Source organism: Podarcis raffonei, chromosome 15 (assembly GCF_027172205.1).
Source record: "Podarcis raffonei isolate rPodRaf1 chromosome 15, rPodRaf1.pri, whole genome shotgun sequence".
In the NCBI taxonomy this organism is placed as follows: Eukaryota; Metazoa; Chordata; class Lepidosauria; order Squamata; family Lacertidae; genus Podarcis; species Podarcis raffonei.
The window spans coordinates 5,229,167-5,245,508 of record NC_070616.1 but is presented as its reverse complement, the minus strand read 5'-3'; the positions used below and the strand labels follow the sequence as shown (position 1 = coordinate 5,245,508).

The 16,342-nt window shown below is 45.6% G+C and overlaps 1 protein-coding gene across 1 annotated transcript in view; it reads left to right on the top strand.

Annotated features, from left to right (window-relative positions):
- The window catches only part of TBX2 (T-box transcription factor 2), a 34,368-nt gene extending 18,231 nt beyond the window's left edge, over positions 1–16,137 (top strand). Inside the window, exons 4-7 of the mRNA XM_053366478.1 lie at positions 679–755; positions 1,700–1,869; positions 6,466–7,094; positions 14,251–16,137. Of these exons, the coding sequence (XP_053222453.1) occupies positions 679–755; positions 1,700–1,869; positions 6,466–7,094; positions 14,251–14,697 (1,323 nt within the window). The 3' untranslated portion in view covers positions 14,698–16,137. The remainder of the gene's footprint in view (positions 1–678; positions 756–1,699; positions 1,870–6,465; positions 7,095–14,250) is intronic.
- The last annotated feature ends 205 nt before the right edge of the window (positions 16,138–16,342 follow it).

The window sequence follows — 16,342 nt, the reverse complement described above, 5'->3', positions numbered from 1 at the left end:
CAACTAAAAACTGATTATCCAAAATCAGGGAGGGGGAATCTGTGTCCCTCCAGATGCTGAACTACAACTCCCATCATCCACTGGCTATGGATGATGGGAGTTGTAGTCCAAGGACAGTTGGAGCTCCCCCCTTCCCGATTTTCCTATCCATGGCTACTCTGGAGTAGCGTGACTTTCAGACCCTCCAAGTATCCCTATTTACTTCTGCGGGAGCTTGGCTAGCATTGCGCTATGAAGCTGCCACGGCATGCAAGCGGTTACTTGGAAGTAAACCTCACTGAATTTTACGGGGTTGGCTTTTTAGTAAAGGAACAAGATGGGAGTTCTGGCACAAAGGATATGGTGATGTTTTCCATTTCCCCTCCCCTCTCTCCCTCATCCCGATTTGTTCCAAGTGATTTTAAATTGCTAATATCTGGAGGAATCATCTGAGTGCTTTTGGTTATTGTTTTTAAAATCCGACTTCCAAATTTCCTTCCCCCAAACGGAGGGGGAGGGATATAAAGTGAACCGTATTCAGAATGGGTGTCCAGCACCTAGCACCTCGGGGAACGGGGAGAGATAAGGGTGGCCAGGGAATTTCCAGGAGCTAAAGTGACACAGCTTTGTTTGGGGAGAGGAGAGTGCCCATCAGGTGCCATGCTTGAATTAAAAGAGGTTTGTCCTTTGATTTTTCAGATCACCCAACTGAAAATCGATAACAACCCTTTTGCAAAAGGATTTCGAGATACCGGGAATGGCAGGAGAGAAAAAAGGTATGTATGAATACTAATCAAGTCTGGGGATTTTTAAAAAAGCAGGACACCCACCCACCCCTTTTCTTTCCTCCTCCTCCTCCTCCTCCTCCTCCTTCAACTCCCCTCTCAGGAGTTGGCTTGCAGATGTTTTGGAACCCCCTTAACTCCTGACCATTCATTGGTCATGCTGGCTGCAACTTCTGTAGGGCACCAAGTCTGCCTGCCTTTGAGTTGCCTGTTGCGGCTACAGTCTGAAAAGCCCTTGCTGGAAAGGAACCCCACTAAGCACACTGGACTTACTTCCAAGCAAACATCTGTGGGATTGTGACCTGCACCTTAACTTACAAATGTTTACATGATAGTTATTAATAGCAGTAGCAGCAGCATTTTATTTGTTGTTCCACCAGTGTGCCCATTTATCAATTACTATTGCTACTACTGTTATTAAATAATTTATCAAAGCCACAATAATAATCAGAATATTATTAATAACCATCCTAATAAAAACTGCACCATCGGTATGCTCGTTGTTATACTGATGGTCCAGTTAACAGAAACAACTATTAATAAACATAGGTGCATTGGTGGTGCAACAATGAATGTGTGTGTGTTTTTTAAAAAATATATTATTACAGTATTTTTATTAGTGCCATCAGCATTCCTGCCACTTCTCAGAGCCCAGGTCTCTGCCCAAAAAGCATAATAATCTAAAATGTGACCCAGGGAAAGTAGAGGCAGGGTTAAGCAGGGGAGAAATATGTGGCTGTCTCAGTTCCACGGGTTTAGGTTTGGTTACAGGTATATATATATCTGCAGTTACCAGTGAATAGCCAATGATCCCTTTCTCCGGCTGTTCCTCTCGAAACCGAAAAGGCAGAGACGGAGAAGGAGGCTCTGGGCACCTACCTCGCTGACCATCTGTTTCAAACTTAAGACTAAAGCCTGCTTTTTGTCACTGAAAGGAAACAGCTCACTCTCCCCTCTTTGCGGATGTACGAAGATCAGTGCAAGGCAGACCGGGATGGGGGCGAATCGGATGCGTCTTCGTGTGACCCGGCCCCCGTCCGGGAGTCGCTCCACTCCCCATTGGGCACAACTCCCAGTCCTTTGAGGCTCCACCGGAACAGCAGAGGTAAAAAGCTTCTGAATACCTTCCTTAAAAAAAAATTAATCTTGAGTAGGAACCATAGTTTGCTCAGGGTGCTAGGAGCTGTTGCTCTGCTAGGGGAAAACTACAGTTCCCAGGATTGTTCTTTTTTGGGGGGAAAGCAATGGGCTTTAAATGTGTGGTGTGGTCCTGTTGAACTTCGTGGGGGCTCTTTTTCCCTTCTGAAACTACAAAAGACTTTGTTGTTACTTTCTGCAGGCTGATCCCAGGCATGATTTACTCAGAAGTAAATCCCGCTGGCTTCAATGGGGCTTCCCCGCTTCCCCCAAATGATCCCGCATAAAGAGCTCCTGGCCTTTCAAAGTGCTATATTTTTCTCCAGGTTGGATGCAATGGGAAGTTTACTTCTGAGTAAACAGGTGCAGGACTGGAAGGCAGGCCCTTGTGTCCATGGGGTTGTATCTATTGATTAACAACAAAATTAATATTTCCCCCTTCATCAAAGCGCTTAACACATCTTTTCACAACAGGCTTGTGAGACTGCCAGTGTGAATATCATTCCCACATTGCTGAATGGAGTTAGGGGAGCTATTTTACCTTCTTGTACTTGCGATCCGAAAGATCGAATGATTTTTCTTTTAATCAGCAACAGAACGGGGGGGTTCAGATCGCACTGAGCGATGCCTCGTTTTAACCAGCACGTGCGTGGGTGTGCGTTAATTCAGCACCAAGCCGTGTCAAGGCCCTGAAAATCTACCTGTCTAGCGTCAGCCATGCTCAGAGGAGACCCATTGAAATGAATGGACAGGATTCATTTTTAGCTGGATACAAACCAGTGGCTCTGGTTTACTACACCTCAGGAAAGTGTGCTTAGAATTGCACTGTGGAATAGGCACCTGAAATAACATTCCCTAGGGCTAAACCCTTGAAACCTATGTAGGATTTGGTGAGATTCCTGCATCGCAGGGGGTTGGACTAGATGACCCTTGGGGTCCCTTCCAACCCTACAATTCTATGATAATTTAGGAACACAGGAAGGTGCATATTGAAATCTAATTAGAATCATCTATCAATATTTTATACCTAGGAATATACTTCCCTGGGGGTAAACCTCATTTGAACAGCGTATGGCATTGACCTGCCCCTTCCCAACCAATCTAATCTAAGATATAAATCCTAAAGTGAGGAGTTTCTTATCAAGATTGCTGAGCTTAATTTAAGAACCAGAGTGGTTTTATTTTTATTTTTGGATTTTATTTCTGTCGAAGGAAAGAGTCTGCTTCGATGGGCTTCTCATCAACTCAACTCTCTTTCCTCACTCCCAGCCAATAAAAATATTAGCTTAGAAAGAAAATTGGAGAGCTTTCAAAGGGGAGAGGAAGAAAAGAAGAAAAACATCATTACATTTTTAGTGATTTAGCTTGCAATCCCCCTGCCCCCCCCCCGTTTTACAACCTGTAAATCAAATTTGCAAAATAGAACCCACTGGATTTAAAAGGCAAGAGACTCAACAACGCAATCCTTTACCTGTCTACTCAGAAGTAACTCCCGCAGAGTTAAATGGGGCATGCGTTCAGGGAAGTAAATTTAGGATTTTGCTGCCTCAGACTTCAAGATTCAGATAAATCTTTTTTGTTACGGATTTGCAGCCTGATCTCAACGACGAATAAGAAGTCTTTTCCTTTGTTGCCTGCAAAATACGCATGCATATTTAGAAGTATTTTTCATGGATATCACAGCACTTTCCGAGTAAACATCATTTAGGTTCAGGATTAGCCTCATTGAATCTGGTGGGTCGGTGTATTTCCAATTCCATAAACAGATACAGGATGTTTTTATATATTTTCCCTCTTCAGTGCATCTTACTCGCTTGCTCTCCACTCCCAGCAACAGATACGATCCTTCTGACATCTTATTTTTCTTCCAATTACCCATTTCAACAAGGGCAATTTCCCCCATCAAAACAGATCGAATTTCTCTTCCAGTTGGGGGAAGGAAAGAGGGCGAGGGGAAGGCGCCCCTTCACTGTTTGTGCAAAAATATGGATTTTAAATAAAGTGGAGTAAGAAACCTTTCTCCCCACCTTTTTTTTCGTTGCACGATAAGTGGATCTCTCCAGGTGTCAAAGTGATTGAAACGGCCAGTTTTATTATGCCTACGCAATGGAGAGCGAGCAGTATATATACACAGTATATATAATTTCTCCCCATCGCTCTGCTGGCGAGAATGGTCAGTCGCTAGGGCGAATGACCCTGTTCTCTATCGCCCCCTGGCAGCGGCTCTAAGCACACTTCATTTCCTTCTTCACCTGTCTATATTTCTCCACTCCTTTGAGGGTTGGTTTTTTGTTTTGTTTTTTTGCAGTCTCCTGCAGCGACCTCAAATTGGAAGGTCAATCAGCTGTGCTGCTAGTTGATCGTTTATTACGGAGCAGAAGAGTGTTTGTTGCATCAGTCCACACACTATAGCAGAATGATGGCTATCTAAAAAGAATCGAATAAACAAATAGGAATTCCCATCTCCATATGGCTTCCCCTTCCTATATGTTGTGAGGTCTCTGTCTCTTACAGTCCATTCTATTTTAAACCGACTTGGGCTGACATCCTATGCTCCAAGGATGGAGAACTGCTTAATGTCAAATGCAGCCCTGTCTCACTCAGGTTGTGGACTTGGACCAAAGAGGGGGTCTGGAGGCCATATTTGACCTGCAGGGTGGAAGTTCCCCAACCCCTGATTTATTCCATTGTAAGCGGTTTCTTAGGGACGTGGGTGGCGCTGTGGGTTAAACCACAGAGCCTAGGACTTGCTGATCAGAAGGTTGGCGGTTCGAATCCCCGCAACGGGGTGAGCTCCTATTGCTTGGTCCCTGCTCCTGCCAACCTAGCAGTTCGAAAGCACCTCAAAGTGCAAGTAGATAAATAGGTACCGCTCCAGCAGGAAGGTAAATGGCGTTTCCGTGCGCTGCTCTGGTTCTCCAGAAGCGGCTTAGTCATGCTGGCCACATGATCCGGAAGCTGTACGCCGGCTCCCTCGGCCAGTAAAGCGAGATGAGCGCCGCAACCCCAGAGTCGGCCGCGACTGGACCTAATGGTCAGGGGTCCCTTTACCTTTACCTAAGCGGTTTCTGACTTCTTTGAATACAACAACAACATCCCCTTGCTAGAGATTTGGTTAATGTGCACTTCTGTTTGACAACACATAGACAAAGGGAACTTCGAGATGACCCTGTTTATGGAGTATCCATCTTGATTTGTTTGCAGGGAAATGAGACAATGCCTGCTATTTAATGAGGGTTCATTCTGATTTGTTCACAGGGAGGTTAGATAGAACATTGCATTCGTCACACACTTTCCAGGGCATTCCCCTCCCCATCACTTTCCTTCTTGCAAAAGAAAAAGGCTGATCTGTTGGGGGAGGAGGTTTACTGTGTAAGACCCTCCAAGTGCACAATCCGATTTTGACATTAGGAAGTTGGGGACTTTTTTAGTTTGGAGAAAAGTCGAGCAAGAGGTGACATGATAGTGGTTTATAAAATTATATATGGCATGGGGAAAGTGGATAGAGAAATGTATCTCTCTGTCTGCACTTGAAATCATGGAAATACAATTTAGCTGAATGTTGGAAGATTTCAGACAAATAAAATAAAGTCCTTCATGCAGTGCAGAGTTAAACTACAGAACAGGAGGCAGTCATGGCCACCAACTAGGATGGCTTTAAAAGAGGATTATATGGGTTCCTAGAGGTTGAGGCTCTCTTTGGCTACTAGCCATGATGACTATGTTCTGCCTCCACTGTCAGAAGCAGCAATGCTTCTGAATAATATCAGCTGCTGGAAACTGCAGCGGGGGAGAGTGTGGATGTACACAGGTCATGCTTGAAGGTGGGGCTACCTTTGAAGGTGACCCGGAAACTACAACTAATCCAGAATGCGGCAGGTAGACTGGTGACTGGGAGCGGTCGCCAAGACCACATAACACGGGTCTTGAAAGACCTACATTGGCTCCCAGTACGTTTCCGAGCACAATTCAAAGTGTTGGTGCTGATCTTTAAAGCCCTAAATGGCCTCGGCCCAGTATATCTGAAGGAGCGTCTCCACCCTCATCGTTCTACCCTGACACTGAAGTCCAGCGCCGAGGGCCTTCTGGCAGTTTCATTACTGCGAGAAGCCAAGTTACAGGGAACCAGGCAGAGGGCCTTCTCAGTAGTGGCAGCCACCCTGTGGAACGCCCTCCCACCAGATGTCAAAGAGAACAACTACTACCAGACTTTTAGAAGACATGAAGGCAGCCCTGTTTAGGGAAGCTTTTAATGTTTGATGCATTACTGTATTTTAATATTTTGTTGGAAGTCTCACAGAGTGTCTGGGGAAGCCCAGCCAGATGGGCGGGGTATAAATAATAAATTATTATTATTATTATTATTATTATTATTATTATTATTATTATTCCTGGAGGTGGCCACTGTGAAAACAGGATTCTGGTCTAGCTGGGCCATTGGCCTGATCCTGCAGGCTCCTCTTATGTTAGTATGTGATTGAATCTTGGAAGCAACCAAAGGTGTAAATAAACCCCCAACAGCACAAGAGCCCTCTTTAATTTTATTTCCCCTCTCCTTTTGCAGAAGACAAGGGCAGCGACCAAGAGCTGGAGAAGCTCCCCGAAGGGAAGAGAACAAGCCCTGACCCTGGGAACTGCAGCCCCCATAGCAGCCCCCGTTTGCAAGGCGGCGAAGAGCGGAGTAAAGAGAGAGCCGGCAAAGCCAGCGATCTCTCCAAAGAGAGCACCGCCGAAGGGGGCATTTTCAGCCCCCTGGGCTTGGAGAAAGACAAGGTGGAGGGGCGCAGGAAAGAGCCACCCCAGCCGTCTCAGCAGCAGCAGCAGGAAGGATCCAAGAAAGAGGCTCCGGATTGCGCCACCCTGGGGGGCAGCAAGGAGTCCTTTGCCCCCCTGATGGTGCAGACAGACAGCCCTCCGCACCTGAGCGCCGGGCACCTGCAAAGCCTGGCGCTCTCGGGGCTCCACGGCCAGCAGTTCTTCAACCCCCTGAGCACCGGCCAGCCCTTCTTCATCCACCCGGGACAATTTGCCATGGCTCCCGGGGCCTTCTCTGCCATGGGCATGGGGCACTTGCTGGCGTCAGTGGCAGGCGGAGGGAGCCTGGAGAACGGAGGTCTTTCTGCCTCACAAGGGGCAGCTGGCACAGCCACCCCCTTCCCTTTCCACCTCTCCCAGCACATGTTGGCTTCTCAGGTAAGGCAGCAAGGTGCGGGGACCTGTTTTGGGAGGGGGAAATGGCTAATGGTGCTGTGGTGTAATAACCTGGGCAGCCTGGTACCCAAGTAGATCAATGTACTTTGCCTATGGGAGGCCCCAGGTTCACTCCGCACTGTCAGCTGCTGTGGCGACTGGGTAGCAGGTGATGGGAAAGACTGGAGAGTCACTGCCAGTCAGAGAAGGCAGTGCTGGGCTGGATGGCCAAACAGCCACACCTGCTATAAGGAAGGCTCCTCTGTTTCTGCAGTCTTTTCCTAGGGCAGCATGGCTAAGCATGAAGGCCACAATCCTAGGCAAGCCCCTTTGAACTCAAGCAGCGGGTTTACTCCTGAGTAAACATGCACGAGGACAGGCTGCACCGAGGCTCAGTTTGTGAACCAGGGAAGTCTCTGCAGTTCAAATCCGGCCCTTTGCCAGCCCTCCTGACTTGGTATTCACTCCTGCATCTGCAAAATGGGTATAATGAATGACCATATGCAGTGGTTGTAAAGGCCTTTGGCAGGATGCTGGGCCAGATGGGCCTTTGGCCTGATCCAGCAGGGCTCTTCTTAAGGTGCGTAGGAATGAATGAGCATATGTAGGCAAATGAGCTTTCTCTGTGTCATCCTTGCTGCCACCTACGTATACATAGTTTCTGTGCAGGATATGAGAGCTTTTGAGAGTTTGGTCCAGGCAACCTGCATGGTGATGCAGGAATTCCAAGGCGGTCTCTTCCATGAGCTTTTACTGGAGTCAGCTGTGGAAGCTGATCCTTTAGGGCAAAGGGGGAACTGCCACACCAACCTCAACCTGCCTTTTGCCAGCTCCCACTTGCCTGCTTCTTATTCCATCACCCACATGATACCCCTTTAAATACCTGAAGACAGCTATCATAGTCACCTTTTAATAATCTCTGGGCTAAAGACACCCGATGCCTTCGACCGTTCCTCATCTGGCTTGATCACCACCATTACTGGTCTCATTAAGGAGCCTCGGATAAGCCTCTGAGGGAGTTATTAGGACTTCAGTACACAACTGTTGTCATTAGGGTACCCCCCTTGTTTGGGGGACTTTCCTAGAAGCACAAGACTGGGACATCATAGGAACATAGAAGCTGCCTTGTACTGAATCAGACCACTGGTCCATCTAGCTCACTATTCTCTGCACTGGCTGGCAGCAGCTTTCTCCAGGGTTTCAGGCAAGGGACATTCAAAGCCCAATCTGCAGGTGCTGCCAGGGTTTGAACCTGAGAGCTTCTGCATGCAAAGCACAAGCACTGTCACTGAGCTAATAATAATAATAATAATAATTTATTATTTGTACCCCGCCCATCTGGCTGGGCTTCCCCAGCCACTCTGGGCGGCTTCCAAAAAAATATTAAAATCCTCTAATACATCAAACATTAAAAGCTTCCCTAAATAGGGCTGCCTTCAGATGTCTTCTAAAAGTCTGATAGTTGTTGTTCTCTTTGACATCTGGTGGGAGGGCGTTCCACAGGGAGGGTGCCACTACCGAGAAGGCCCTCTGCCTGGTTCCCTGTAACTTGGCTTCTCGCAGTGAGGGAACCGCCAGAAGGCCCTCGGCGCTGGATCTCAGTGTCCGGGCAGAATGATGGGGGTGGAGACGCTCCTTTAGGTATACTGAGCCAAGGCCATTTAGGCTTTTCCCCGGCAGGAGCTGAAACAAGACTGTGTGTTGGACAGGGAGGGTGTGCTTGCTTTTGTAATGCTCTTTGCTCACGGGAAGAAGAAAAAAATACATTTTAGGAAATAAGTGTCTTGTGGCTCTAACTAAGAGGTGTTTTGTCTATCCGTTTGGGTTTGATTTGAAAATTGGAAGGGTTTTTTTGTGTGTGTCCAGAATGCATTTAATTGCATCCGGACTGGGTGGTGCTGGGTGCTGCCCTGTTGAGACTGCTGGGGAAGAAGGCAGGAAGATGGTCAGCAGATGAAACCAGAGCCAATTACAGGCAAGACCCGCTCCCTGATTGGTAGCAGGCAGGAAAGGGCGGGCTGAGGTCAGGCTGCGATTGGTGGAGCAGTGGCCCATTTGCCCTGTTGGGTATATTACACTGCAGTGTTAAAACACAAGAGGGGATAAGGCTTTTGCCAGAAGGTGAACCTGCCAGTGCTGGGATGCGCTTCAGTAATTCTGGCTTGTCGCCTGCTCTGCACCTGGTCACCTGTGGCATATAGATTTTTCTGCTAGCCGTAGTCAGGGGACCTTTTGTAAACTAGAAGATGATGAGTTGTTTTGGTTTTTTAATGTGCCGCAAAAGACCTACTTATCGCAGCAACGTGCAGACAGGTAGGGCCAAGAACATAAGCCCTGCAGTTGGGCCAAAGGAGGACCTGTCAAGCATCTCTTTCTCAGTGGCCAACCAGATGCCTCTTCTGGGAACCTCACTGAGCACCGCTGTGGCTCCCCCTGCTTTGATTTCCCAGCAGCCAGTCTTCAGAGGCATCTGAGATTGGAGGCAGCCCATAGTCATCATGGCTGGTAGCCATCTACAGGCTTCTCCTCCAGGAATTCCTCGAAGCTGGTGGTCACCACTGGATCTTGTGGGGGCGCATGCCAGAGTTCTAACTAGGCGCTGCGTTAGTCATGTTACTTTTGTTGGCTTGCAAAGGCTGAAGGCTGATGTGCATATCTGGGGCCTTTGCCATTCTCAGCTGCAGTCAAGGTTGATCCTATTGGTCTTTGATCTGCCATCTGGCCTAGCCTCCTGCCAACTCAGATCTAGAACCCATATTTAGCCTCTGCACGTGGCACACTTCATTTTTAGTTTATTTTTGCAATGTGAGTATTTATTTCCACTTCTCTCTCATCCTCCTCATATATTCTCGCCACCATTCCCTGCCACCATTCATACTCTTATCTGCCCTGTCCCACTCTCTCTCTCTACATAATAATTAAACAGAAAAGAAAATAGCAGACCCACCTTGGCTTCCTCCACACCCTGTTTTTCAGAACCTGGTGGTCTGACTCAAAGGTGCACAAACTCAGGCCCGGGGAGCAAATGCAGCCCTCCAGGCCACTCTGCCTGGCCCTCAGGACTCTCGCTAGGCCACACCCTCTTTCTCTCTAAGCCACACCTCCTCCCCCAAGCCACACCCTCTCACTGACCCTGCTTTGCATCCTGAGGTGTTTTTGCCTGACTGAAACGTGTTCTTGAACTGGGATTGTGCCTCTTGCTAGGGGGGCTGAAGGATAGAGACATTGGGTGTGTGAATGTGTGTGCGTGTGCAGATAGTTTCCTACTGTACAGAGGTAAAATTCAAACTGTTGACTCATGTGGCCGTCAGAAGTCTGCCGCAAAGGAACATGGGCCCTGGGCTGGAACAGTTGCCCCAGTCTAACAGTGCTGGCATGCGCACATTACTGGGGATTTTGACCGCAGTTCCAAAAAAGGTAGCAATTGCACTCATCTTTAGGAGGACAGGAAGCGGAAGTATAACAAGGGAGACCATTGGTTCCTTTTGTTTAGTTTTGTCTTGTTTGCTTGTGCTAGTTTAGTATCCAGAATGGCTACCAGGATACTATTCCTCCTATTTCCAATGTTCGGGTTGTGAGTGCTGCTGCATATAGAGTCAAAGTGGAAACACACACACACACACACACACACACACACACACCAGAAGGCACAGGGAAGCCTCAAGGCCTGCAGAATTATAAAAATATTGGGGGGGGGATAATGATGGATGAACCCAATGAGGACTGAGCATGGTCAGCAGCCACAGAATGCAGAATGAGTGTTGGTGGGGCACTAGAAAGCTTGTGGCAGGGGGAGAAGGCGGAACGGAGTATGGTACAGGAGGGAATGGCTGGCTGACTAGAAGACTGAAAAAGTGCACTCCACACTATCATTTTTGCTGCAGGTCCCAGTTGAAAACATGCAATCTGTTCTGACATGCCTGCTTTTTATATGCTGGGGGGGTGCCCCGTTTCGAGAATGTGATTTCAGAATTGCATGTGTGAATTCCCCCTATGCATAAAAAACACAACAACAACAGAGCCGTCAACTGATTTGAAGAATTGTTAAATGAGCTTTCAGCCAGTTGGTTTTATTTAAATAAATTTGCACACTAACCACGATTAACATCTAAGATAAAAGGGACCTATCATGGTTAGTGTGCAAATTTATTTAGATAAAACCAACTGGCTGAAAGCTCATTTAACAATTTAATCAACAAAAGAGTCCACTAAATGTTATAAACAAGGGCCATTATATTTCTGTATCAGATTGGAACCAACCCGAGATAACTCAGATGTATTCCCTCCTAACTCATGAATAGACCGAACCTTGCAGAACCCATCTTAAAATTGTATTTATTTATATAGGAAAAATATATATAAACTGCTTACGTTGAACTCCTTGCCTGTTGATATCAGGCAGGCATCTTCACTGCACTCTTTTCAGCACCTACTAAAAACAGGACTGATGCAGATATTTAGAAAGCTGATGAGAGTTTTCATATGTTTTTAGTTTATTGTCAATATATATATATATTGGGAAGTTTTAAATTATTGTTAATTCCTCTTATTGATGGTTTTATTGTTCTACCTTTTTTTTGTAAACTGCCAACTGACAAAATGCTTCTATTAGTGAAAATAATGTACAAAAATGCATTCATATTAGAGGAAATAGCTTGCACAAATGTGTACCTTGGGCACACAAATTAGGTGAAATTCACACAAAAAAAGGTGCATGAAATTTTGTTGTGGCCGTTGAACTACATAGCAAGCCTTTAGAGAATTTGGCAGATTTTTAAGATTAGCTGCAGCTCAGTTAGGAAGCACAAGTTAAGGATGTTTGGCATTATTCTTCAGATTTGGCAACGCATGCATATGGGAAAGTGGAAGCAAAAGTGGTGCATGGAAATAGGGGAATTACTCTCAAAACTACATATATTAATAACAACAGAAATGCATCTCTTAGGCGGAACACTCATGACAATTTCATGCAGACGTCTTGTTGATTTTCAATGCACTCTGAATGGGGTAATCTGAAAAAAATGAGAAGACTGAGAGGAACTGAATTTTACAGATTCAGTCATCCTCACCTGGACTTACAGAAAGAACTTTAGCTCAGTGGCAGAGCATCCGTTCTGCATGCAGAAGGTCCCAGGTACAACCCCCTAGCATTTCTGGATAGGTCTGGGGGGAAAAGGCTCCCTGCATGAAACCCTGGAGAGATGCTGCCAGCCAGTGTAGACAATACTGTTGGCCTGACTTTATCTATCCAAAGCAAGTTCCTTCTTGTTGTTTTTTAAACCCCTTTTTCGATATTAGTTGGTTAATCAAGGCATTTATTTATTCATCCTTTCTGCATAAAATTTTAAGCCTGCTTTATCTGCTGGCGGATCTAGTTGTGCTTTTAATCATACTGAGTCACTGCAACTCAAAGTGCATTTAAGCAGCCTTTAGTATCTAGGCAGGAGATTTTCCTGGATTGGGGCGGAAGGGAAGTTGTACTATGTCATTTAGACAAAAGGTCGGGGGGGGCAGGACCCAAACTGGACCCATCATGTTTCTAGTCTTGTCTGTTCAGCTTAATGCAAGCTTTCTTTCCCAGACTTATTGAGCCCAACAGGGGGCAGAACCCAGAGCCAAGGATAGGTGAGGTCAGAGCTAATCACAGGCAGAGGCAATGAATTCTTTAAAAATAAATAAATATTGAAACTTTTCAACATACTATACAATAAAAGCCAAATTGATCTCAATGAAAATAGAAAAGAAAGGAGAGAACAAGACAAACACATGAAAAATAGAAAGGAAGACAGAAAGAAAACAAAAAGAACAAGTTGAAAAAGGGGGGGGGACCTTCTGTTGGGGGCACATCTTAATCCTTGTCTCCTACAAAAGTTAGTGAACCCACCCAACTCTCCACTGGGAGCTTCTCTTTCTTCTTCTAGCCTCCCAGCCTGGGAGATCTTCCCTGCCTCTCATATGGGGTCCTTCATCCTCCATCCATCATCTTCCTGTTTGTATCCTCATTAACACACAGTGGAGGACATCAAGAAACAAGACAAAACACGAGCATAGATCGAATTAGCAGAAGAAGACAAAAGCTAGAAATCATTAAAAATAAAAATAAAAAGAGAGCTAAGAGAGAGAAATAAGGGCTTCCGATTCTCTACCTGCCATTTATGTAGATAAAAATCATTCAGATTATTCAAAATGTTCACTCCAGGAACAGCTGTATTCCAGGATAATGTTCAGCTGTTCCAGAGGCAACTAATACTAGTTTCCTCAGAATCCTCCTTCCTGCTGGCTTCTACAAGGACAACACAAAGAAGGAGGGAGCTGACAGGCAGGACCCCTCTGGGAATGGTTATGAAGGGGGGGCAGGGTAAGGACTGGTGGAAGGCAGGCTGTGCTTTGGGGGGGGGCAGAGCCCCATTTGCCACTTTGGAGCAGTCTGTATTGTAAGCCCGTGCTTGTTCACCAGTTGCATAGCCCCTTCCATTTGTTATCCAGATCCGCACAAGCAAAAAGAAAGAAAGAAAGAAAGAAAAAGAAAGAAAGAGAAAGAAAGAAAGAAAGAGAGAGAGAGAGAGAAAGAAAGAAAGAAAGAAAGAAAGAAAGAAAGAAAGAAAGAAAGAAACAATTCCCTGCCCCAAAGAGCTTGCAAATTAAAAGCTGACCACAGTAGAGAAATAAGGCTGGATATGCCAAACGTGCAGCAAACTCCGTGTGGGCAATATAAAAATAACAGAACATAATAAACAACGAACAGAAATACAGCACAGAATATCCAAGGCAGACTTAATATTAGGTTGGAAAAGTCCTTAAGATAATTAGGAAAACCGAATTCCGTGTTGTAATGTGAAGAGGGAGTCCTGTATGTCTGTATTTGCTGTCCCTAAGATAAAATCCCAGCAAACCGCGTAGAGTTTTTCAGGGCCTTCCAAGCCCTTGCGACAGGTAAAGCAGAAATTGACTGATTTTTCCATCTCTAGAATGGGAGGGTATGAATTGTAACACCAAGAGGGCAATAGATAACATGCTAAGATGTGCGCATGCTTGCCTACATGGAACCAAATCTGTAATTTAATGTGATTCCTTTGCTTGCTCCTTTCAACTCTGCAACCAGTGGTTTTTCTGAGCTGTGAAATTCCATAACCTCCTTTTTGTCTTTCCTTGTTCCCAGGGAATCCCGGTGCCTACTTTTGGTGGACTTTTCCCTTACCCGTACACTTACATGGCCGCGGCAGCTGCCGCAGCATCCGCCATGCCGGTGACCAGTGCCGCCACTGCCAGCTCGCTATCCCGGAACCCCTTTCTGAGCAGCGCCCGTCCTCGCCTGCGTTTCAGCCCCTACCAGATCCCGGTCACCATCCCACCAAGCACCAACCTCCTAACCACTGGCCTGCCTACCAGCTTGAATGCCAGCTCAGAAGGTTCAAAGCCCGGAAGCAGCAGGGAATCCAGTCCGCTCTCGGATCTACCCGTTCACAAACCCAGCAGCCAACGAGCCTCGTTGTCCCCTAAAGGGTCCTTAAAGGATTCCATCAATGAGCTCCAGAACATCCAGAGACTGGTCAGTGGTCTAGACACCCAGAGGGAAGTCTCTCCCGGAAGGGAATCCCCCAAGTGACTTAACCCTTGGGAGAGGCAGCCCCTCCAAAAGGGATCAGGAGATGCTGGGGGAAAAGGTGTGTACAGCACAGTATAAATATTTATTTTAAGAAAAGGAGGAGGGGGGGGATTTAAGATAAGGGAGAGTAAGGGTGAGGGAGCCCAGGTGTGATGCACTACAGAGGCACCCAGATGGAACAGGGGAGGAAGGAGGCACACTACAACATTTGAGCATCACCCGTTGGTAAGAAGCATGGGAGAATTTTGGTGCTGACCTGGGTTCTGGAGGTCAGCCCCACAACCACATCTGCCCCCAAATGCACACTTGTCTCCTGGTTCTGGTTGTTGTAGCAGGATATATAGAGAGAACTATGGTCTTGGAAGGGTATGATTCAGGCCACCTGTTCCTATAGCTTTTTAAAAATAAAAAATCAGCACTGTTGGAAAAGGCATTTTGGTCCTTTCTACCTATAAGGATGGAATTCATGAAATGCGGACATTGTTTTCAAGCAGGAACAATGGGGGGAGAATTTTCTTTCCTCTGAAATATACAAACTCTGGCCAACTGAACACTGGACATTCATTTGGGGCGCAGTAGGAACAGCAGACTTCTGAAAGTTGACATCCAGCTCCTCACCTTTCCTGGGAGGCCATCAAAAATCATCCACAGTGATCTTTAGAAACTGGTACAGTCAGTGTGATTGACTTTCTTTCTTTCTTTTTTCTTGAACTCAACCTGTGTACCAGAAAAAAAAATTAAAAGAAACATAATATTTATGGAATAAATGGTAATTTGTGTAAATAAGCTATACGAATCCCAAAATATGCAAAAATTGGTATTAATTTATTCAGAGTTGTACATTGGAATGTACATAATTAGAGTTTAACTCGTCACATTTCATTGTTTTTGTTTTTTTCATTTTACGTGAGCATACATATTGTAAATGAAGACCTATTTAGCTCTTTGTGAATGGAAGAAAATATTGGGTTTTCTTTTTGACTTTTGTGTCTAAAAAAAAAAAAGCTTACCCTGCCTGTTCAAAGACAATCGTGCCATCAGTACTGCTCTGAAGACATGGGGGGAGGGAGTTAAATCCTTTTTACAGGGACTCTACAGGGAACAGTGTCCCCTCCCAGTATATAACCATTGAAAATGAAATTTTAATGTTGAATGAATGGGGCAGCGGGAATCTCTTTTGGAGCGTGGGGTATTGAAAAAGAAATGCAGGAATAAACCTCAGGTTTTTATTTTTCACTCCAGAACAACAAAAAAGGAAAAAAAATAACCTTTAAAACTATACTAAAATTTAAAATATCACATGGACAGTGTGCTATATATTGTTTTAATTTTTTTTTAATGACATGATTAGAAAAGTGCTGGTTATTCGGGTATCTATCTGTTCAATTTTTTTTGATGAGTTCTCTCACATCTTTCAATAAAAAATATTCAAAGAACAAACCCCTCCCCTGATTTTCTCTCTCCTCTCTCTCTTTCTCTCTCTCTCCTTCACACAGAGAATCTAGACAAAATCTGGATCAGACAAATGGTCCACCGAGAGAATGTCCCATTTCTCTTGGTGGCCAACCAGGTGCCTTCAGGTATAGGAGGCAAAAGGTTTCAGCACTTTCCCATCATTGTCTGCCAGGCAGCTGGCATTCAGTGA